The 23,438-nt window shown below is 42.7% G+C and overlaps 1 protein-coding gene across 7 annotated transcripts in view; it reads left to right on the top strand.

Moving 5' to 3' along the window:
* The window catches only part of ASAP2 (ArfGAP with SH3 domain, ankyrin repeat and PH domain 2), a 177,033-nt gene that overhangs the window by 69,544 nt on the left and 84,051 nt on the right, over window positions 1-23,438 (top strand). For 4 of the 7 annotated variants that reach the window (XM_070573281.1, XM_070573280.1, XM_070573279.1 and 1 more), the window contains exon 3: window positions 16,038-16,183. In XM_070573281.1, the coding sequence (XP_070429382.1) occupies window positions 16,038-16,183 (146 nt within the window). Of the gene's footprint in view, window positions 1-13,651; window positions 13,713-13,828; window positions 13,923-16,037; window positions 16,184-23,438 lie in introns of those variants that run through there. The other 3 variants (XM_070573282.1, XM_070573284.1, XM_070573283.1) reach the window with 2 other exon arrangements.

Below are 23,438 nucleotides of genomic sequence, written 5' to 3'. Positions count from 1 at the left end.
AAGTAAGCAGTGTATATTCTGGCAGACTATCCTCTGCTGTGTGAGGATTTATATGGATTTATGTGGAAGGGGGATTTGAGATGCCTTAGAGCAGCCAGCTGTGTTTTTACAGCCTGCAAGCTAAGAACGGTTTCTGCCATCTTACCACGCATCTACATGATGACCTCAATATTGCCTCTTGGCCTGCAAAGCGTTTAATATTTACTCTCTGGCTTTTTAGGAAAAAGTCTGCCAACCCCTGCTTTAGAGTAGTTGTTCTGAAACATCAGAGTGCCCCAGAATCCCTTGGAGGTCTTTTTAAAACACGGATTGCTGGGCGCCAGGCAGAGTTTCTGGTTCAGCAGATGCAGGATGGAGCCTGAGTATTTGCTAATCGGCTAAGTTCCCAGATGATGCTGAAGCTGCTGGTCTTTGAGAACACTACCTTAGACACCACCCTGCCCCTCCGTCCCTGCCTTTAAACCCTTGACTGGGCCAGAAGGGTTTCAGTATGTCCCTGTATATGCAGAACAATAGTTTCCTTACACAATAGCAAGTATATTATGTTTGCCTCCTGTTTTCAAAAGGATGATAACCCAGCTAGATGTATTTTCTGGAACGCCTTGTGTACAGGTTTGCAAAAGCAACTATTAGAATGATTTGTTGAGAAACTGTGTCTACAATAATTTTTCCCACTCATAAGAGGCCTGCTGTCTGACCTCTTTAAAAAAAAAAAGACCCACTTCATATTTATTCTAAAACTTAGTCTAAAATTTCCCAAGCTCCGCTTCAGCCCAAAGGTGCTTTTTCCTCCACTGGGAAGTTGAAGCTAACATTTTTCAGCTATGTTTGACATATCAGTGGGTGGAAAAATTCATCTTTATCAAGAAGAAAGCAGCAAAAGACTTTCAGTTTCACTTCTGTAGAATTTCTGTCTTGAAGACTGGTGGAACTGTTCTTACTAAGAGTGGGATATCACTTCTTTACCCTTAATCTGCATGTGCTAGAGAAATTGTCACATCCTTAAAATGAAAAATACAAAGAAAGAAACATTAACTCTTCCCTCAAACCCTTCCTTCCACCTTGCCATCTTCCACCTACAAAAGAAAATGAGAATTCAACAACTTTATGTTTCTCCCCATTAATTGCAGTGTTGATTAGAATATGGCTATTAAATTAATACAAAGCTTAAAATTATTATAGAGAGGGGGCCAGTCCAGTGGTGTAGTGGTTAAGTTTGTGTGCTCTGCTTCAGCAGCCCTGAGTTCACAGGTTTGGATCCCAGGAGCAGACCTAGACACTGCTCATCAAGCTGTGCTGTGGTGGCATCCCATATACAAAATAGAGAAAGATTGGAACAGATGTTAGCTCAGGGACAATCTTCCTCACCAAAAAAAAAGCAAAGAATTGTTTCTATTATAGATATCATAAAGCAGTTCAAAAGAAATATGTGAAATGAAGCTTCATTGTGCTTTAAGAAGGTACTATATCTGGAATGATTTTCTGTCTGTTTCATGAGAAAATAACTAAGTCATAATAATCCTCAGTGTTTGTCAAGAATACAGTGAAACTGGTATTCTCTTCCTTTGTTGTGGCATTGAAATTTGGTGCATGGAGTTTTCGGAAAGCAGTTTGGCAGCGCATCTCAAAAAAAATAAAAATCTTTATATGGGAAGATGCAGAAAGATGCTAATTGCTTATCATGGTGAAAACTGAAAGCCCCCATAACTAAATTAGGATATAGCTAGTTGATGGCATTGTGATTATGCAGGAAATGAGAAGAAATGCTTATGATGAAATCTTCAGATTTAAAATTCAGGATACAAAAATATATGTATGTCCTATCTGATAAAAAAAAGTGGGAGATTATAACAGATGATCAAAAAAGTACATCTATATTGATGTCTATAAACTCGAGAGTGGAAACATATTAACAATAATAAAAATTTGACACTCGTGAAGTGTTTATTATAGGCCAAGCACTGTGCTGAATAAATACTTTACATAAATTTAATCCTCACAACAACTCTGAGTTAGGTACAATCAGTAACTCCGTTTACAGAGGAGGTCATGAGGCAAAGAGTAGTGATTTATGCAGGCTTATATAGCTACGGTTAGAGGAGCTGAGATTCATGTCCAGATCAGCTTCCCAGTCTCTGCTTTGACGATGGCACCACTGCCTGGTGCACAGGCAAGGTGTGGATGCGGGGGCACAGCAGAGGGAAACCAGACAGTGCTGTGAACCTGGATATTACACAGCCCAGTCATAGCGATCCTACTGAGAAAACTCTAGGTGGTTTTGGTTGATCACAAATTTAATAGTAGCCAGTAGATGACAAGTGTGCTCAAAGTGAGTCACAGGGAACCTTAGGGAAGTATGTAGTGCTTCTAAAAAAGAAGGTAGTTGTCCCATTATTGAACTGTAGGAGTGGCATTTTAAGAGGAACCTCAAAATCTTAAGAGCTGAAAACCTCATTGTAGGAGGGACATTGGAAAGACCCAGGACTCTTAGCTTGGGGAGGATGGGAGAAGGCATATCTGAAGGCTTTCTCTGGGATGAGGAAGTAAGACATACTATTTGTTCCTCTCCAGCGGGTGGTTTCATGAGAGCAGGTTTTGACTTAAATATGAGGGAGAAGTTAGCTGGGTGGGCAGCCCCAGTGGTGAGCTGGTCCTTGGAAGGGTTCCAGCAGAGGGTTGGGGTGGCCCTTTGTCTCTAAGGAAGTTGTAGGGGGTGGTGGAGATGTGGATGCTAAGACTTTGAGATGTCTTCCAGTTACAACACTCTGAGATTCTAGTTATCTGTTCTCTGCTGGCTAAGAATAATGATTGGGGGGCTGGCCCCATGGCCAGTGGTTAAGTTTGCACGCCCTGCTGTGGCAGCCCAGGGTTTCACTGGTTCGGATCCTGGGTGCGGACATGGCACCACTCGTCAGGCCACGTTGAGACAGTGTCTCACATGCCACAACTAGAAGGACCCAAAACTAAAATATACAACTATGTACTGTGGGGATTTGGGGAGAAAAAAGCAGAAAAAAAAAAAAAAGATTGGCAACAGTTGTAAGCTCAGGTGCCAATCTTTAAAACAAAAAAAAAGAAGAATGCTTGAGAGCTGGCCCGGTGATGTAGTGGTTAAGTTTGCGCACTGCACTTTGGCAGCCCAGGTTTTGCAGGTTCAGATCCTAGGTTCAGACCTAGATGTCGCTCATCAAGCCATGCGGTGGCAGCTTCCCACACATAAAATAGAGGAAGGTGGCCACAGGTGGTAGCTCAGTGACAGTCATCTTCCTCAAGCAAAAAGAGAAAGATTGGCAACGGCTATTAGCTCAGGGCCAATCTTCTCACCAAAAAAAGAATAATGATTGGAATTTAGTGGGGTAAATTGTGGAATCCTGTCAGCAGTAATCAACATATTAATCTTGGAAGGATAGCAAATCTGAAGGAATGCTAAGATTTGTGACTTAAAGTCCCGAGTAGTAACATGAATCATGCTTAGGGTCATCATATTGATTTGGTAGAGGATTTAAGCTCCTTTAGGGTAGGGCATTTTCACCTGGTCTCTTGGGTCTGTGGACAGGCTTAAGGAGTCTGTGCATCCCAAAAATTGTATGAAAAATTAGGTAATGATATGTTTTTCTGGAGAGATAATCCAAAATATTTTTCTGATTTTTATTGGTGTCTGTGAGAACCACTGATCTAGCCAAACCCCCATGTTTTACAGATGTGGATACCATCACAGGGTTGGCTGTTTGCCTTACTTACTGTCAAACATTGACTGCATTATTCAGCAGACATCTCTGGACCTGTTTCCTCATCTGTAAAATCCCACAGAGCTGTCGTAAAGATGAGAAGTTGTGTATATGTGTAGATAAAATCTCTCCTGCGTGAATGGTAGCTGTTGTTATGAGGCTTGGGAGACCGTTGATTTTCCAGGAGCTACTTGTCCTTGAGGGATGAGGACCCCAGGAACCTCTTCGTTCCATGGGAGTCGTCTTCTCTCCTAGTCCACTGTGCTCTCCTTAGAGGCAGAGTGGGGGGCATCTGGTGAGCATCAGTAAGCAATGGGAATTGTATCCCTCAGGTATAAGGAGGTAAAAACAAAGGGGGAAAAAGGCCGAAAGCAATTTGTGTGGCAAAATGCACGTTCTGTAATGTAGCTGACCAAATTGCCAACCGAGGGCATCTGTATAATTGAAAGTAAAGTTTCTAACAGCTGGTCGTCCACATTCAACAAATGTTGCTTCACCTCCCTTCTTTGCACACCAGACACCTGGGACTGCAGGCTGAAGGACAGCCCTGCCCGTTCTTTAGCAAGGTCTCTGTCTCCTTTGCTGATTTGGTCTCAGAGCACCCAGGGATGGAAAGTAGCTCTTTGGATAAAGAGAGTCTGGGGTGAGGCAAGCAGCTGGCGGCTCCATTTTAGTCTCATCCTATCCTGGATTCTGAAGGAGGAAACTCCTGTCAGTTCACCTCTGAGAAGCCTTTCCTGTCACCAGCCCCAGAAAATTCCCTCCTTTCCTCATATAGTGCTGTATCCTATGGTGCTGTATTTCTGCCCCCATAATGTGTACCACAATCGAGTGTTGTTGCATGTTTATCTTTGTCTTGCTAAATTGTGTGTTGACAGGTACCAAGCTTTATTCATCTTTATCCCCTCCAAATTCACCTTTTTAAAATACAGATCTTAGCATGTCACTTTACAACATTTTGGGGGCCCCCCATTACCTGGGATGAAGTCCTTCATCTGGCCCCTGCCTACCTTTCTACCCTCGTCTTCTGCTGCCTCTCCCTGTGCGCTGCCGTACCAGGCACCCTGAATTCCCAGTGTTACTCGCTGCCTCACCCCTGTCTTTGCACCGAATTGATTAGTGTGTGGGTCTTTCTCTCTTCTTGGAGATTTGTTCCTTGAAGGCAGAGGATCTGCTTCATGAATCTTTGTATTCATTGTGCCCACTGCATAAGTAGGCTTTCACCATGATTGGACTTTATCCTTTAGTATCCGGAATGTTCTTGACTGGTAGTGGGTATTTGGGAAATATAGAATGCATAAATAAAAGTGAATGTTGATATGTCTTCTGTACTCTGAGCCTGTAATCTAAAGGGACGGAAAGGAGCAACACAAAAGAGACATCATCTGGTAGCTCAGTCTCAATTGTTCATACTCTCCTTTCCTTCCAAGTGTAGGGCTGTGAGCAGGAGAAGTTTCACATGGAGATTATTGGGCTGGTGGTAAGTTATTCACACAGACTTCCAGCTGTCGTTTATGGTCGTTAATGTCAGGCAGGATCAAAGAATATGAGGTGATCACAGACAAAGGTTTTCATATTTTACTAGTCAACCCACACCTTGACCTTATTAACTCCATTGCTAGCTGCCTATTCTAGACATAACCAGCCTAGATACTTCCTGTGACAACATCCGTGAGGACTGGCAGTTCCCAAAGGTCAGAGGAGACACCTCAGGAAAGACTTAATGGAAATGAGTTTTGAATGAAGTTTTGAAAGTAGAAAGAGCACAGTGTATTGGAGAAAGTAGAGGAAATGGCAGGTGATGAACTCCAGGAGAGAGGCTGTCTTTCCGTTTGCTTGGCCTGAGTGTGGGCTCAGATGGGTTGTAAAATAGGAAGGGTGTTCTCATCAAACCCTTTTCAGTTGAAGGTACTTGCATCTTGTCAGAGATGATACAGGTTCTTAGGTTCCAAAGGCTGTCTCTATCTTGTCAGCTTGTCCACGAGAAACTTGAGAGGAGAAAGACAGATTATAACGTTCTGAATAGGCTCAGGCACAGAGAACCAAAATAATCTAGCCATTGTAGCTGACACTTCAGATTTATTTATTTATTCTTTATGTTGTTTTCTGATTACGAAGATAATATGAGCTTAGTTTGGAAAATTTAGAAAATTCATAAAAGCAGTAGAACACAGTCGCGGCCCCGAGCAGGTCCCACTCTCTTGGTGATGGCAGAGGCTGTGGTGTGCTCTTGGTCTGAGGCCTGCCCCCAGCTGTGGCTGCAGGTCAGAGCTGCCACCCTGGGCCGGGTATTCACACTTGTACAGTCTGTTCCCTCGTCTGTAAAATGCCCATTCGAAGAGGAATACAGTGTCACACAGCAAGCACTTGGCCTGGTACCTGGTGTATACTAGCCACAATTATTGAGTACTTGCCATTTTTACCAGCATCTTAGCATTTTGATGTATTTTCCTTTCAGCGTCTTCTGTACATTTTTTTTTTTTTAAAGATTGGCACCTGAGCTAATATCTGTTGCCAGTCTTTTTTTTCTTCTTCTTCTTCTTCTTCTCCCCAAAGCCCCCCAGTACATAGTTGTATATTCTAGTTATAGGTCCTAGTTCTGCCACGTGGGATGCCGCCTCACCATGGCTTGATGAGTGGTGCTAGGTCTGTGCCCAGGATCTGAACCAGCAAAACCCTGGGCCACCGAAGTGGAGCATGTGAACTTAGCCATGGGGCTGTCCCCTCTTCTCTATATTTTTTACAAAATTGAGACTAAATATACAGTTTTGTGTCCTGCGTTTTTTTAACTGGCATCCTATCCTGACCATATTCCTACATCATGGTTTTTAAAGCCTACATGATGTTCCATTTGGTAGATAGACTATTGTGTACCCATTTCTATCTCGTTGGAGCTTTCTACATTTCCAGTTTTCACTTTTCATAAATTGTTCTGTACACACATCTCTGATCACTTTATTTCCTTAGGATAGGTTTCTAAAAGTAGGATTATTGGATGGCAAAAATGTTTTTAAGACTTTTGATGCAGATTACCAAATTGTGAGATGAAGGATTTTTATCTGGGATGACTCTAGAAATAAAGTTCTAAAAATGGTTTTCTCTCATGGGATGTTCATAGAGTAGAGATCCTGTTAAGAAATGGGGATTATCTTTGACTTTAAGAAATTGCTTTCCCATGAGCTTGTGTGCCACACGTTAGATCTGAAACCAGGCAATATGTTGAGCCGACAGCTTGAAGGGAAATGGTCTTCTTTAGGTTGAGTTGTGCAGATTATCCTAACATTAATGTTGTGGCTCACATTTGAATGTTAGTCACCATGTCGTCTAGGAGTGTCTTTATAAAGCTGCTACTGCAGAGAATATGTCTCTTCCCAAATGCACCCTTGGTGGAGCTCTCTGCCCGGATGGTTGGTATGTGCAGTGTCAGCAGTTAGTTTGCCTTGGCCTGACCCCTAAGTGGCCAGCAGTCTGGCCAGGAGCAGGTGGTTGGAGGGTTCTAGTCAGAGAGAGCACTGAGGCTGAGACTGGGCCATCAGGCTGCCCACTCCCTCCCTTTCCCATTTCTCTCTTGTTGTTTGGGTTACCGGTGCATGTGCTTGGCTGGAGGATTGTAACACATTTGTGTTAGCCTAGAGCTGAGAATAGTGACTATGTGATGAGCAAATGAAGAAACAGTTCCTAGTGTGTTCAGAAGAACATTGGAGGACTGGATGTCAGGAAACCTGAGTTCTTGTTCCAGCTCTGCTCCAGACTAGCTCTGTGAACTTGAGCAAGTCAGCTCCCTCTCTGAGCTTTGGTTTCCTTGTCTGTGAAGAGAGGACTCTAGACCAGGTTCCCCTTCAGGATCCTTTGGACTGAAAAGACCCAGTAGTGGGCATGGATGGCCCTGAGGAGGGTGGGACAGTGAGGCCTGTGATGGTTTTGAGAGTCGAAAGCTGTGTGCAGGCAGGGGCTTTAAAACTGAGAAAGCGTTCACAGCCTTGGAACACACAGGACTTCGTGATGTTCCCCTGGGGTTGATACCTTCCTTCTCCTGCTGCTTCTATTTGGGAATTCCTACCCTGGGAGCCCCAGCTCAAATGTCCCTGTATGGAGGTCTCTGAACCCTCAATGCCCAGCACACTGCCGGCCATCAGTGTATGGACTGATGTATCTTTCCCTAGACATTGATCACACTTGTCTTCGTGTCCCACTCCCGCATACCGTCACATCCTGTTGTGGAGCTAATATGAGTGAAATGTTTGAGAGGAAGTGAAGGTGGTTGAAGGTGATTTGGCCACGGGACCCTCCTTGTCCTTTGGCAGCACTGCGTTGGTGGCTTGCTTTCCCACTGTGCTCTGGCCTGTTGTTGAGTAGGAGTAAGGGGCTGCCTTTCGTTCTTTATGGATGCAACAAGTTTGGGTTGAACTACATGCACTGGGCCTGATCCTTGATAGCAATTTTTAAAATAACAAAATCAAGTAAACTAGAAAGCATTCAACAAAACCCATCCTTTACCTCTAAATTCAGTATATGCACATTCTTGCTGGCCTCATAATAGATTTTTCTGTGAGAATCTCTCATTTCATCCCTTCGAATGGATTGGTGGAAAGCATGACTTTTGTGCAGTAAGGTGTGGAAAATGGGAGGGCTGCTGGGTTAAAATTGAGAAGAAACGTGGTCTCATCTGCTGTAGTCTCAGTGACTTAGATTCTCATTTTCCTAAGTCCCTCCCATGTCAAAGAATCTTGGACCTGGACCATTAATGAGAACCACAGTTAAAGATATATTTGAACAGGGAGGAAGTGGGAGAGTGAGCTCTTTTTAGAAGAACAGCTTTCACAATTCTGTAAATAAAAGCTGATAGACCCAGTTTGGGTTCTTTCCAGAAACTTTATTCCCAAGCTATTTATTTTAGGTTCCTATTTTAAATTTGTTTTTGGCAAAAGAGAAATAAAGGCAGTCAACTAGTTTCTATTCTCTAGTAGGAAAATCTCAAACTTTGGGCGATCTGGAGCTGTAGGTCAGTCAGTTAATAGGTATTTATGGAGGGTTTATTGTTCTTACAGTGGGTGCCAAGCTAGGTATTAAGGGAAGATACGGAGAGCCACAGGGCTATGGTCTTTATCAGGAACCTTCAAATTTGTTTGCAAGAAGAGAAATTTGTGTTAAAAACTACAACTAGGTCAGCATGAAGAGGTTCCCACTGACCTAAGCTGGGACAATTTGAACATCAGAAAATAATGATTGCAGTGGATCAAAACACTTTGAATATAAATACATGATGATGTATGTACGTGATGGTGATGATGATGATGAGCTGAAAACTCACTGATCACCCTTGGGGTTGCTGAGATCAACACATTATTTTAAAGATTTGTGAGGGAAAGTTGTTTTTTTTTTTTTTTTTTTTAAACATAGCCTATACCGGGCGGTCAGTTGAGAAGCCCAGAAGGAAGGATGGTAGGAAGTGCCTCCATACTTCTTGATGCTGGAACGTGAAGGCTTGCTGTCTGTTTCTCCTCTGTGTCAGGTTGGTCAACCACCAGTGAAGAAAAGGCAGGTTCCTCTCTCCCACAGGTGACCCCGGGCTGGGAGGCAGCCTGTGTGTTGAGCAGAGGGTGGATTTGACCCCTGCCTCACTTCTTACCAAATCATATAATCCCTCTGAACTCCACTTTATTGAAAAGAATATAGGGATGATAATAACACCTCATAGTGTTATCAGGTTACATTGAACAAAAGGCTTAAAGGCCACCTAATAGGCATTTACTAAAAGCGAATTCCCTCTCCTGCCCTGTGGGTTCACTTAGAGCAGCTGTGAGGGTCCAGACACCTTTTTTCTTTGAGTTCATAATAGTTTACATCATTGTGAAATTTCCTTTGTACATTATTTCTTGTCTGTCACCACATAGGTGCTCCCTTTCACCCCCTGTGCCCACCCCCCACTCCCCTTTACCTAGTAACCACTGAACTGTTTTCTTTGTCTGTGGGTTTGTTCATATTCCACATATGAGTGAAATCATCTGGTGTTTGTCTTTCTTAGTCTGGCTTATTTCACTAAGCATAATTCCCTCCAGGTCCATCCATGTTGTTGCAAATGGGATAATTTTGTCTTTTTTTCTGGCTGAGTAGTATTCCATTGTATATATATATACCATATCTTCTTTATCCAATCATTGGTTGATGGGCACTTGGATTGTTTCCATGTCCTGGCCATTGTGAATAGTGCTGCAATGAACATAGGGATGCATATGCTACTGTGGAGTGTTGATTTCATGTTGTTTGTGTAGATACCCAGTAGTGGGATAGTTGGGTCGTATGGTAGTTCTATTTTTAGTTTTTTGAGGAATCTCCATACTGTTTTCCATAGTGGCTGCACCAGTTTGCATTTCTACCAGCAGTGTATGAGGGTTCCCTTCTCTCCACACCCTCTCCAACATTTGTTATTTTTAGTCAGTGATTATAGCCATTTTAACAGGTTGTAATCTGGTATCTTAGTATAGTTTTGATATGCATTTCCCTGATGATTAGTGATGTTGAACATCTTTTCATGTGTTCATTGGCCATCTGTATATCTTCTTTGGAAAAATGTCTGTTCATATCCTCTGCCCAGTTTTTGATCAGATTGTTGTTTTTGTTCAGTTTGAGTTCCTTATATATTATTATATAATATGTATTATATATTATAATTATTATATATTATTATTTTATATATATTATATATATTTTATATATATATATATATATATATATATAATATATATATAAGGAGATTAACCCCTTATCAGATACATGATTTGCAAAAATTTTCTCCCGGTTGGTGGGTTGTCTTTTGGTTTTGATCATAGTTTCTTTTGTCTTGCGGAAGCTCTTTAGTATGATGAACTCCCACTTCTTTATTTTTTCTTTTGTTTCCTCTGTCTGAGAAGACTTGGTGTTCAAAAAGATCCTTTTAAGTTCGATGTCAAAGAGTGTACTACATATATTATCTTCCAGGAGTTTTATGGTTTCAGGACTTATCTTCAAGTCTTTGATCCATTTTGAGTTTATTTTTGTGTATGGCATGAGATAATGGTCTACTTTCATTCTTTTGCGTGTGGCTGTCCAGTTTTCCCAACACCATTTATTGAAGAGACTCTTCTCCATTGTATGTTCTTGACACCTTTGTCGAAGATTAGCTGTCTGTATATGTGCAGTTGTATTTCTGGACTTTCAGTTCTGTTCCATGGATCTGTGTGCCTGTTTTTGTACCAGTACCATGCTGTTTTGATCACTGTGGCTTTGTAGTACATTTTGAAGTCAGGGATTGTGATGCCTCCAGCTTTGTTCTTTTTTCTCAGTATTGCTTTATCAATTCGAGGTCTTTTGTTGCCCCATATGAATTTTAGGATTCTTTGTTGTATTTCCATGAAGAATGTCATTGGGATTCTGATTGGGATTGCATTGAATCTGTAGATTGCTTTGGATAGTATGGACTTTTTTTTTTTTTTTTTTAAAGATTTTATTTTTTCCTTTTTCTCCCCAAAGCCCCCAGGTACATAGTTGTGTATTCTTCCTTGTGGGTTCTTCTAGTTGTGGCATGTGGGACGCTGCCTCAGCGTGGTCTGACAAGCAGTGCCATGTCCGCGCCCAGGATTCGAACCAACGAAACACCGGGCCGCCTGCAGCGGAGCGCACGAACTTAACCACTCGGCCACGGGGCCAGCCCCAATAGTATGGACATTTTAACTATGTTTATTCTTCCAATCCATGTGCGTGGAATCTCTTACCATCTCTTTATGTCATTGTCTATTTCTTTCAATGATGTCTTATAGTTTTCATTGTGTAAGTCCTTCTCCTTAGTTAAATTTATTCCTAGGTACTTCATTCTTTTTGTTGCCATTTTAAATGGAATTATATTCTTGAGTTCTCTTTCTGTAAGTTCATTATTAGAGTACGGAAATGCAACTGGCTTTACAAGTTGATTTTGTATGCCACAACTTTACTGTAGTTGTTAATTATTTCTAATAGTTTTCTGATGGATTCTTTAGGGTTTTCTATATATAAGATCATGTTGTCTGCAAACACGAGAGTTTCACTTCTTCACTCCCTATTTGAATTCCTTTTATTCCTTTCTCTTGCCTAATTGCTCTGGGCAAAAGCCCCAGTACTATGTTGAATAATAGTTGTGATAGTGGGCATCCTTGTCTTATTCCTGTTCTCAGAGGGATGGCATTCAGTTTTTCCCCATTGAGTATGATGTTGGCTGTGGGTTTGTCATATATGACCTTTATTATATTGAGGCAATTTCCTTCTATCCCCATTTTGTTAAGAGTTTTTATCATAAATGATTGTTGGATCTTGTCAAATGCTTTCTCTGTGTCTATTGAGATGATCATTGGTTTTTATTCCTCATTTTGTTAATGTGGTATATCACATTGATTGATTTACAGATGTTGAACCATCCCTCTGTCCCTGGTATAAATCCCACTTGATCATGATGTATGATCTTTTTGATGTATTGCTGTATTTGGGTTGCCAATATTTTGTTGAGGATTTTTGCGTCTATATTCATCAGCAATATTGGCCTCTGGTTTTCCTTTTTTGTGTTGTCCTTGTCAGGCTTTGGTGTCAGAGTGACGTTGGCCTCATAGAATGCGTTAGGAAGTGTTCCATCCTCCCTAAGTTTTTGGAATAGCTTTAGAAGGACAGGTATTGAGTCCTCTCTGAAAGTTTGGTAGAATTCCCCAGGGAAGCTGTCTGATCCTGGGCTTTTATTCTTTGGGATGCTTTTGATTACTGTTTCAATCTCTCTCTTTGTGATTGGTCTATTCCGATTCTCTGTTTCTTCTTGATTCAGCTTTGGGAGGTTGTAAGTCTAAGAATTTATCCATTTCCTCTTAGATTGTCCATTTTGTTGGCATATAGTTGTTCGTAGTATTCTCTTATAATCCATTGTATTTCTGTGGAGTCTGTTATTTCTCCTCTTTCATTTTTAATTTTATTTATCTGAGCTTTCTCTCTTTTTTTCTTTGTAAGTCTGGCTAGGGGTTTGTCAATTTTATTTATCTTCACAAAGAAGCAGCTCTTTGTTTCATTGATCCTTTCTACTGCCTTTTTTATTTCAATAGCATTTATTTCTGCTCTGACTTTATTATTTCTCTCCTTCTGCTGACTTTGGGCTTTGTTTGTTCTTCTTTTTCTAATTCAGTTAGGTGTAGTTTGAGATTGCTTATTTGGGCTTTTTCTTGTTTGTTAAGGTGAGCCTGTATTGTGATGCATTTCCCTCTTAATACAACTTTTGCTGCAGCCCATATGAGTTGGTATGGTATATTTTCATTTTCATTTGTCTCCAGATGTTTTTTGATTTCTTCCTTAATTTCTTCAATGATCCATTGCTTGTTCAATAGCATGTTGGTTTAGTCTCCACATCTTTGTCCTTCTCTCAGCTTTTTTCTTGCAGTTAATTTCTAGCTTTATAGCATTGTGTTCGGAAAAGATGCTTGTTATTATTTCAATCTTCTTAAGTTTATTGAGGCTTGCCTTGTTTCCCAACATATGATCTATTCTTGAGAATGTTCCCTGAACACTTCAGAAGAATGTGTATTCTGCTGTTTTTGGATGTAGTGTTCTATATATGTCTCTTAGTCTAACTGGTCTAGCTTTTCATTTAATTCCACTGTTTCTTTGTTGATTTTCTGTCTGGATGATCTATCCATTGATGTCAGGCACCTTTTTGAAGGGCACCACACATTCCTGTTTCTCTCACCCAGTGGAGTGACATCAGCACCAGATGTCTGCTTGTGGCTGTCCCTCCCTTCCAAAACCACACTGGAATTGCCCACGTCTTGACCACCAGTTTTGACATAGTTATAAAATAGCATGTGGTTTGAAAGGAACTGCCCTTCACTGATGACCACATGTTCTAGAATTATAAGTAGAGTAAAATAGAAGGTATAACTGATCCGTGTCCACAATGGAATTGTAAAAATCTAAAATGAGGGTACTTTTGGTTTTGGGAAGGTAAGCTATTTTTAGCAGTAAAACAGACATCAGTGTAGCAGAATAGAAGAGGAACGGGCTTTGGCATCAGACAGACTTGGGTTTGCACCCCAGCTCTGCCACTTTCTGTTTCCTAGGACAAGTTATTTGATCTCTTTGAGCTCCAATTTCCTTTCGGCATTATGAAAAACGATACGTCTTATAAAGTTGTTCTGAAGTGTAGAAAAAAAGGTAAGTTGTTTGTGCTCAATATAAATGACCTTGGTGCTGCTGTTAACTAGTGTCAGTGCTGTTGGGTGTGCACTGAGTGTGCTCAAACTGTGTCCTTACCTCGTTCTTTGAGTCTTACCTTAACCTTCTGATGTCTCACAGTGGGGCCTTTAACCTTCACGTGGCTGAGACAGGAGCCCTGGTGAGAGTCTGTGACTCACCAAGGTCATACCTGTTTCCTGGAAGGCAGAGGACTAGAACCCAGATCTTCTGAGGGCTCTTCCTACTCTGCCACATATTCTTCAGGATCTGTGTTTTCGTCTTAACTCATTTGCTGAGAATAGTCTCAGAAATGCATTTAATTTATCCAGAACTCTCAGGACTGTCAAGGAAAAAAAAAAAAGGAAAAGGGCCTGAACAGTGAAATTAATTTTCTCTTGTGTTTGATCCACTTAGAAATCCTCTCAGGCGTCCAGATGTCATGGGATGTCACGGACAAAGCACCTCTCTGGTGGGATTTGTGGGCTCGCCGTTCATGGATCATGGGGATCTGGCTCAGGGTCAAGGGCTGCTCTCCACAAATAAATGTCCCTCGTTTGCCCCGGTTGTCAGGCCCAGCCCAGGCACTGGTTTTGGCTGACAGTGGTTTTATTTCCCTGAGGAAGAATTTGGTGGGGTTAACACACAAGTTTATGCTGCATGTCTGCCTGCCCTGTCGTGTCTGTAAAGTGATTGTGTTACATTTCTAATTGAAATGATGAAAAAATACAAGTCGTGTGTCCACGCAAACAGAAGTTTGTTTTATTTTAGATTGGCTGGATTCATTTAAAAATGTCTGACCTGGAAGTGAAGGAATTGTATTCAAGCACATTAATTTACCAGATTACCCATGTCCCTACCCCCAACCCCTGTTCCTGAATCAGGTCTGACAGGACTCTGGCTTCTACAGCTTCAGCAAGATCCATGTATGATCTCGATGTTCAACAGGGATTGGGAACCACTGAACTGGAGACCCAGAATCCAGATTTCCACTTTTTAAGCTGCTACATTGAGGCCTAATGATAGTAAAGTGCCATCAGATAGATGACCAGGGTTTGCTTTGTTTTTTCTTCTTTTTTTGTGAGGACACTTTACCCTGGGCTAACATCCATTGCCAGTCCTCCTCTTTTTGCTTGAGGAACATTAGCCCTGAGCTAAGATCTGTGCCACTCTTCCTCTACTTTGTATGTGGGATGCCTCCACAGCAAGGCTGATGAGTAGAGTAGGTCCGCGCCCAGGATCTGAACCTGTGAATGTGGGCCACCCAAGTGGAGTCTGCGAACTTAACCACTCTGCCATGGGGCTGGCTGGCCCCCAAGGGTTTGCTTTTTTTTTTTTTCCAAACAGCATGTGATTTCTCTTATATTTCAGGCACAAAGATGAATAAAACTTAGTCCCTATGCTCCAACATATTGGGGAACACATTTATCACACAATTTCAATGTAACATGCAAAGTGCAAGGACAGGAAAGCGCCAAAGCCAGATACTCGGGGCCTAGGGCAGAGTCATGGCGGGCTTCCCAGTAGAAGGAGGAGTCTGTGGGATGCACAGGAGTTGGGGAAGGCAGAGCCGTGAGCAGGGGACACATCATAAGCAGACGCGCAGAGGCACTCAACTGACTTGCAGCCATGGCCTGTGCTCCAAGGATCGTGGCTTTTCCTGTGTTGAAAGGAGAAGCTGCGGCGTGTGGCTCTGGATTGGAGTTGTGAGCTCCGTGCTTGAGAGGAGCAGGCATTTCTTTCTTACTGAATTTCTAGGAGAGGGCTGAGTCTGTTGACTTGGCTGGTGACTCCTGCCATCTTGTAGGCCTGGGAGATGTGGAAAGTGTCGGGGTACCCTTGGCAGGCTCATCCGATGAGCTGGAGACTTCAGGACTCGTGTGAGGCTCTTTCCCTCCTGGGACTTGTGCTTGTTCTTTGGGATCTGTTGCTGGCACAGTGGGATGCTGTCGGGACAGCAGAGTTCTTTCTGTTCCTGGTGCAACTTGACTTTTCTCAGATTTTTATTCTAGTGTGTTTGACTTTATTCACAGCTAAGAAGACCCTGGTGGGATGGTGAGGCTGATAAGTTAACAGTATCTCACATTGCTATTGTAGCTCATGTGGAAAACGAAGAGCAGTACACCCAAGCTCTGGAGAAGTTTGGTGGCAACTGCGTGTGCAGAGATGACCCGGATTTGGGAAGCGCGTTCCTGAAGTTCTCAGTGTTTACAAAGGAGTTGACGGCGCTTTTCAAAAACCTGGTAAGTGTCATTATGCATGCAGCTATCGGGCAGTGTGTGAAATGCCTCCGGTTACTTTAGTTGGAAAGGCAGCTCAATAGAGGAGAATTAAGGTTTGTTTGATAAGCTAGGATATATTTCGTAGCTCATGTGGTACCTAAAGGAATTATGTTTTCTATGCACATTAGGTCACTTTGGAATAAATTTTAGAATTGTAATTTTTACTCTAACAAGAGTTTTAAAATTCGATTTGGCATTTTAAATGCATTTGTTGTCTTAAGGGCCTCTGACTTCAATATTTAATAGCTTCTAAATTGTGTAGAATAGTGTGTTTCTGATAATTATAGTAGGCATTTAAACTTACAATATTTAATAAATGTTTTAGACCCATCTTACACAGCAAGGTAACCTATAATCAAAGCACAGAAATTACCATGAATATTTAAGACCTTTTATGCTCCAAATGCAGCGCCAAAAAGAAGTTTCATTTTTTCAGCAAATGGAAATACGGAGTTGGTGCTTCTTTCCTGTGGTAGGTGCTTGGTGACATGGGGTGAATGAAGTTCTTTGTTGCGCTTGGTAGCTCTGCGCCGTCCTTGTCGTGGGAACAGAATTCTGAAGAAGTGGGAGCCTGTGAGGGTGTCTGTGACCCTGCTGGGTGGTTCTTCCACAATGGGAATGTGCACTGGGATTGTCCCAGCTTCTCTTTCCTGTTTTTCTCCCCCAGCTTGTCCTAAAGGTCGTGGACAACCAGACCAAGTCAAGAACTCAATAATGCTATCTATGTAGGTTGCAAACAACAGTGTCTTTTTCATTTCTCCTGTCAACAAGCTCATAACAAGTGAAAAAATAGCTCATCATTCTTGAAATGGTGATGATGGCGGGTTTGTAAGTCTGGCCCTAGAAGGGCAGAAACAAGGGAACATAATGTATAAGTTAGTAACAGGAAGGGGAAAGAACCAGATCATAAGACTCTTGCTCTCTCTCTCTGTCTTCACTTGTAAAATATTTCAGTTGGAAATAGAAAAAATAAAAAGCTGTTGCTGTGCTTAAATCTTTTACTTGGGTTAATTTGAAATCTCTTGGGGCTTTTATCAAGTTCATTGCCCATTTAATACTGCCCCAGACAGGCTGACAGCACGCATACTGAGCAGTGGAGCCCTGGCCCCTTTTAGCCCCACTTCCTGGACCCTGACAAACATGCTTATTAGGGTCTCACCACTGAGTCAGATTGGAGGGTTTTTCTTAGGTGGAGAAACTGAATGGTCACAGGGAAGAGATCTGTAGATGCTGAGCTGGGGGTGATCTAGTGAAAAAGTCAGCCTGCCACCTAGTCTCCCAGCTCCTTGATGGAGAAGCCCCTCCCATGCATGCAGAGCTGCTAGCCAGCTTGTTAGTGCGCCTCACTCTTAAATGTGAATGAACAGCCTCCAGAATGAAAGAGACCAAAATAAACAGAAAAAAGAACTGAGGGAAACAGAGACAATGCCAAGAGCAGAAGAAAACTTTGAAGAAAATTGATTTAATTCCACAGAGAAATCGGAATAGACGTTGTATGCGAAACGGGAAATGGGACGCAGCTTGTTAATCAAAGAGGGGGAGACAATTAGTGTAAGAAAATGTATGTAAAAATTCTATGAGAAGGGCTGGAGTAGAATAAATCTCTCAGGAAATAGATCAAAAAGACAAAAAAGACAGAAAAGTGGGAAATGGATAGAAGACGAAGTGAGGATTAATCCTCAAGGTCCAGCATCCAGCTGACAGGCATTTCACAAAAAGAGAACAGAAAATCAGAGAGGAGGACATGTGAATGCAACAGTACAAAAGATAGTTTCTAAAACTGAAGGATTTGCATCTCCAGATTAGGGGCTCAAGAGTGCCTGGCTCAGAAGGGAAAAGCACCCACTCCAAGGCATCTCTTTGTGAAATTGCGAAAGATCTTACTTACCTCCAGAAAGCACGAAGAGGATTAAGAATCACAATGGCATCGGACGTCTCATCAGTAACACTGGAAAGTTTAAGGAGTGGAGCAATGCCACTAAAATCCTGAGGAGCGTAATTCTAACCTGGAATTCTACCCAGCCAACTGAGCATGAGAGTAGAATTAGAGATATTTTCAGACATGCTAGGCTCAAAAAGTTTTAGCTCCCATGTGTTATTTCTCTGAAACTCCTAAAGGATGTGCTTTAGCAAAATGAAGAGGGAAGCCAAGAAAGAGGAAGATGTGTGAGTCAGGAAACAGGATCCAGCCAGAAAGAAAGCAGTGAAAGGGATCCCGGGAGGATGCAGAGGGAGGCCACAGGGCGGCCGAGCAGGTGGCTCGGAGAACAGCCAGCCCAGGATCTGGCAGTGTAGGAAACAGGGAGGCAGAAGGCTGGGGTCTCTCCCCTGACCCCAAGCAACTAGCTCTTTTGTCTTTATTCAGCTGCTCTCTACACCGGGGTTTTCTAGGCTGTAAAATGGAGGTAACACCAAACCTGGTTTTGTATATAGAGTACAGCTGATTGCTTTTACACGTCTTAGCTTATTTAGTCCTTATAACAATCCCATAATGTGAGTTGGTGTTATCTCCACTTTATAGATTAGATAACTGAGGGTCTGGGTGGTTTAAAGAGCTCATCTCTCCCTTGGGACGGCTCTAAGTCCTTGCCAGCTTTTGCACGTGTGCCTCCAGGTGTAGAAGAGCCATATGGTGGAATCCTGAACAAACTAACTTGCACTCAGTTATCAACATGAGTAGCTACACAGGTAAAATGAAAGCAGCTCCTTCTTTTTCTTGATGTCCAGGGCCTGGACATTATGACTGGTACATTGCCCACCAGCCCACAGCTTTACCACTTGGGAGCGCTTCAGAAATCCCTGCAAGGCCTAGTTGTTCTCCACCCTTCTGCAGTGAGTAAGTTATCAGTGGCCATCATTTGATGAGCACCATGGTGCAGAAAGCACTGGGCTAGGCGTGAAGGGTGAAGTAGTTCACAGTAGTTCGTTTAAAGCCTCCTAATAGCTGTACGAGATAGCTTATATTCCCTTCATCTTACGTGGGGCGCATACACATTAAGTAACTTACCGAGTTTTTAGCCCCCAAGGGACAGAGTTGGGAGTCATGTCTAGGTTTTAAAACTCCAAACCCATGCTCTTTTCACTGTGGTATTTAAAGGAGTTAAGGCTTCTTGTCAACTCCTTGGGGGAAAAAAAAAGACTGAACAGAAGAGAATGCAGTGCAGGGAAAGGTGTAACATAAAGAGAAATGCAGACTGGGGCCGCACTGTTGCAGTGGCCGTGGGTCAGCCAGAGGCCTTGGTTTCCTCATCTTAAAAGAAGAATGAGAAACCATTACCTCATAGGACCTCATAGGACCAGCATCAAGTTAAAAGGAGTGAGTGGGAAAGGTGTTTTGTAAATTAAAAGCCTAGCACATGGGTGACATTTTAGTGTTGTTATGCTGACCTACTAATGTCCGGGCTATAGTGGCTTTCTAAGTCCATGTGCATCACCTTAGTTTCGGTTTTTACTTGATGGAGTTAGGATTGTTGATCCTGTTTCCCGGCAAATATCAGAGAGAGAGAGAAAAGCTCTTATTTGTGCCAAAATTAGCATTCACCAGGCCTGATTTTCCAGGCCAATGCCGGTGTTGAGGCTGCACGGCCCTCAGAGCTCCAAGTGGCCTCTTCTGAGAGCTGCTGCTGAGAGTGAGCTGGTTATGGGAGAATTCTCCTTTTTTGGCGTTTTCTATACCATTCTTATTCCTATTTTTCATTATATCTGTCCTGTCTCTTATTTTTAAAGCCTTGCTTTTACTTTTAAAAAAGTAAACACGTTTAGGGGGCCGGCTTGGTGGCGTAGCGGTTAAGTGGGCACATTCTGCTTCTCGGCAGCCCAGGGTTCGCCGGTTCAGATCTCGGGTGCAGACATGGCACCGCTTGGCACGCCATGCTGTGGTAGGCGTCCCACGTATAAAGTGGAGGAAGATGGGCATGGATGTTAGCTCAGGGCCAGGCTTCCTCAGCAAAAAAAAAAAAAAAAAAAAATGGGGAGGACTGGCAGTAGTTAGCTCAGGGCTAATCTTCCTCAAAAAGAAAAAAAACAGTAAACACCTTTAAAAAACATTTCAGTTCTGCATGGCCAAGATTCCCACTTCTACCTCTTGTCCAGAAAGAACAATAATTCCCATCTACCTGCTTTGCAGCCTGAAAGAATGTTCATGGAGCAGTTGGAACATCTCCAAGGAAAGGCCAACTTAATATAAAGTGAGATTTTGTTACTAATGGGTGAGATTCTCACCTTCAGAGAGTCTATGAATTTTTTTCTGCAAATAATGCAGGAAAAAGGGAAAAGCAAGGCAGCTCTGGAAATGTAACATGTATGAAATTAAACTGGTTATAAAGTCAACCCAACATCTTAGGTTCTTTTCCTCTTACCAGATTGATGTGAAAATCCTGGAAAGATTTTCCAAGAGCAAGTTCTGTGCTGAGAAGTGGCTTTTTAATGAATTGCTGCATTAAAGGATGGAAAGGTCCGTTACAGACATGTGGTCTCTGTCTCTGATTTCAGAGAATTGGTAGTGAAATTTATACTCTCAGTGCACAGAAGCTGCTCTAGGTGAAAGTAGTGGCCAGCGGATGCTGAGCTGAGGATAGAGTTCCAGTGCGAGAATTGAGAGCAGCCCCAGGGCTGAGGAATTTCACTTTATTCACATCAAAAGAGGAACCTGAGGGTTCCACTGACCAACATACACATAAGTCATGAATTTTTTTTACACGCATGATTGGCGGTAGAAGACATTATAGCCATGGAGTAAAGATCTGATAAGGTTCTGTTGGGGTGAGTGGTAGCTTGCGGCTTTGTCTGTATGATGCACGTGGTACTTGGCAGAGAGGCCTTCCCACCCTGCTGCATTGGGAATAGTGCAGCAGCCTCTCTTCCCAGCACCATAATCTTAGGTGAGAGATGAGCTGATTCTCTATATTAATAACACTTAGCTCGTTGCTTCATACAGAGATCCTTGAACCAGAGGTCCTCACCTCCAGTACTTCCATAAACTTTCTTCTCTTTTAACTGCTTTTGTTGAAATGTCTTGTATTTTAAAATGTCTTGCATTCTTTCTTATTAAACAGGGGCACTGAGCATAATTTCATCTTTTAGGGGGAAGACTTACCATTGTTTTGGACATAGATTAATGAACTGTGCTGAATTCTAGAGAAAGCCCCAGTGGCTTGTACGTGGTATGTGGGAATATCTGCCCTAGATTGGCACCAGACTATCAACTTTCCATTTCCGACATCTGCTTTTTAATATTCTGACACTCTTTTCCCTGCTAATTGCTGGTTTTTACCACTATCAGAGTCTCCAGTGTTTCTTGTTCCACAGCACTCTGAGCTGGAAAACAAGATGATTTGGCTTGTTAGACTTGTAGGCAAAGTAAGAATCTGTGAGCTTTGAGTGAGGAACGCTGAGGGCTAGGACTTCTGGAGGGGAATAGAGTTCATGGATGGACCTACCGACAGTTACTTTGGACACCCAGCAACCTTTGCCACTGATGTTTTAATCAGGCCTAATGTCTGCTTGGAAATTCTTTGTCTGAGACTCGCAAGACAAAGTAAGCTACTTCTTACAGTTAGAATCCCTGACCAAAATGAAAGCACATCCTTAGTTTGACCAGAACAACAGTAACAATAAGGCTAATGTCAGAGCCCTGTGATTTTGGTGGTAGCTTAGCCATCTAATATGTGTAAATTGTACTTTGATGCTGTTTCTTTTCTTGGGAGAAGCAGTGTTACCTCATTGTAATGCCCACAGTACACTGACTTCTAGAGGTCAGAGAAAGTGGCAAAAGCCATTGGGGGAGAGGACAGGGTGGGAGCGACGCCTTGGGCATGGGAGGAGAACTCAGCTGAAAGAGTGACTGATCACCTGCTGGGAGCTGGGCCGTGCTCTGGTGCTATACGGGGCAGTAAGCGCTAATAACTTTCATCTGGCTTGGAGACACACAGATGTGTTTATTATAATGCAATGTGTGGTGTGATAGCCACTGTACAGATGCCACAGTGCCCTGAGGGTGAGGCCCCAGAAGGTGAGGCAGTGACTCCAGCCCAGCCTTGGGTCCTTGAGTCCCTAGGATGAAGGTGGGGCAGGGGAGTCCTGTGGGCTATCACAAGATGTCCTCAGGTCCATCTGCACTCAAGCATGATTGCAAAGCTTACAAACACACGCCTTGCACGTATTCTTTAACGATTTGTCAAATGTGTGGAGGACATGCTGTTATAAAATAATCGTTTGAAAGCGTTAATGAACTCAAAACAGGGTTTCTTTTTGTTTTCTTTTGTCATTGTATATTTTCTCAGTTGCTGGCTATTGGAAGGACAACCACCATGGTGTAGGGGACCTCAGGCTTTTAAAAATCTTTTGTGAAACCTAAGGGAGAAGGTGTGGACAGGCTGGGTTAGGAGGATGTGAATGAAGGTGGAGAACCACCTGGGCAGCAGAGGGGCAGGAAGAGAAGCTCTGATGAGTAACTGTTGGCTTTGGTGATCGGGAGGCCACAATGACTGTTTCCCTGACTCTGCTGTAAAGGCAGAAGACAGGTTGCAGTAGCATGAGGAGACATCACGCGGAGGAGGAGAGACAGCAGGTGTTCAGTGTTCTGGGGGGAAGTTCATAACGGAAGGAGAAAGTGAAAAAAGGAAGGTTTTTAGATGAGAGAGACTTGAGCCTATTTCTAGGCCTCAGGGGAAGGAGCTGGTGGCTGGAAGAGGCTGATGGTGCAGAAGAGAGGGGCTGTGAGCTGTGAAGGCTGTGCATCCTGTGTCTCCTTCTGTTGGTGATATGCTTACCCAAGAGTCAAGCCCCTGCCTCTCCGGGGAGAGTCATCAGCAAATTTATATGGGTGAAGTCAAAGTCCTAGCTTTTTCTTGTGCGTTCCTCTTTCTTTGGGAATTTTCAGCTGTTTATTAATCATTCCTCAAAATCTAAACCTTGGCAAACTGTATCAATACCTGTATATTCCAGATTCTAGTTTACAAAGCACTTGGACATAGTTTGTTTCATTTGCGCCCCCAGGAGCCCTAGCCTTGCACTCAGTGGAATCACATGGGGCTTCTTAGAAATGCAGACTCCCAGGCCCTTCTCCCCTTGGCCTACTGAACCAGAATCTCCGTTTTCATAAGATCCCCACAGCGTGAAAAGGCACATTAAAGTTTGAGAAGCATTGCCCTAGAGCAGGGGTTCTAAAGTGTGGTCCCTGGACTAGCACCAGCATCACCTGAAACTTGTTAGAAGA

This window comes from Equus przewalskii, chromosome 14, assembly GCF_037783145.1.
Source record: "Equus przewalskii isolate Varuska chromosome 14, EquPr2, whole genome shotgun sequence".
NCBI lineage: Eukaryota > Metazoa > Chordata > Mammalia > Perissodactyla > Equidae > Equus > Equus przewalskii.
Note: the sequence above shows the minus strand (reverse complement) of the source record. Positions and strands in the feature narration are given on the sequence as shown.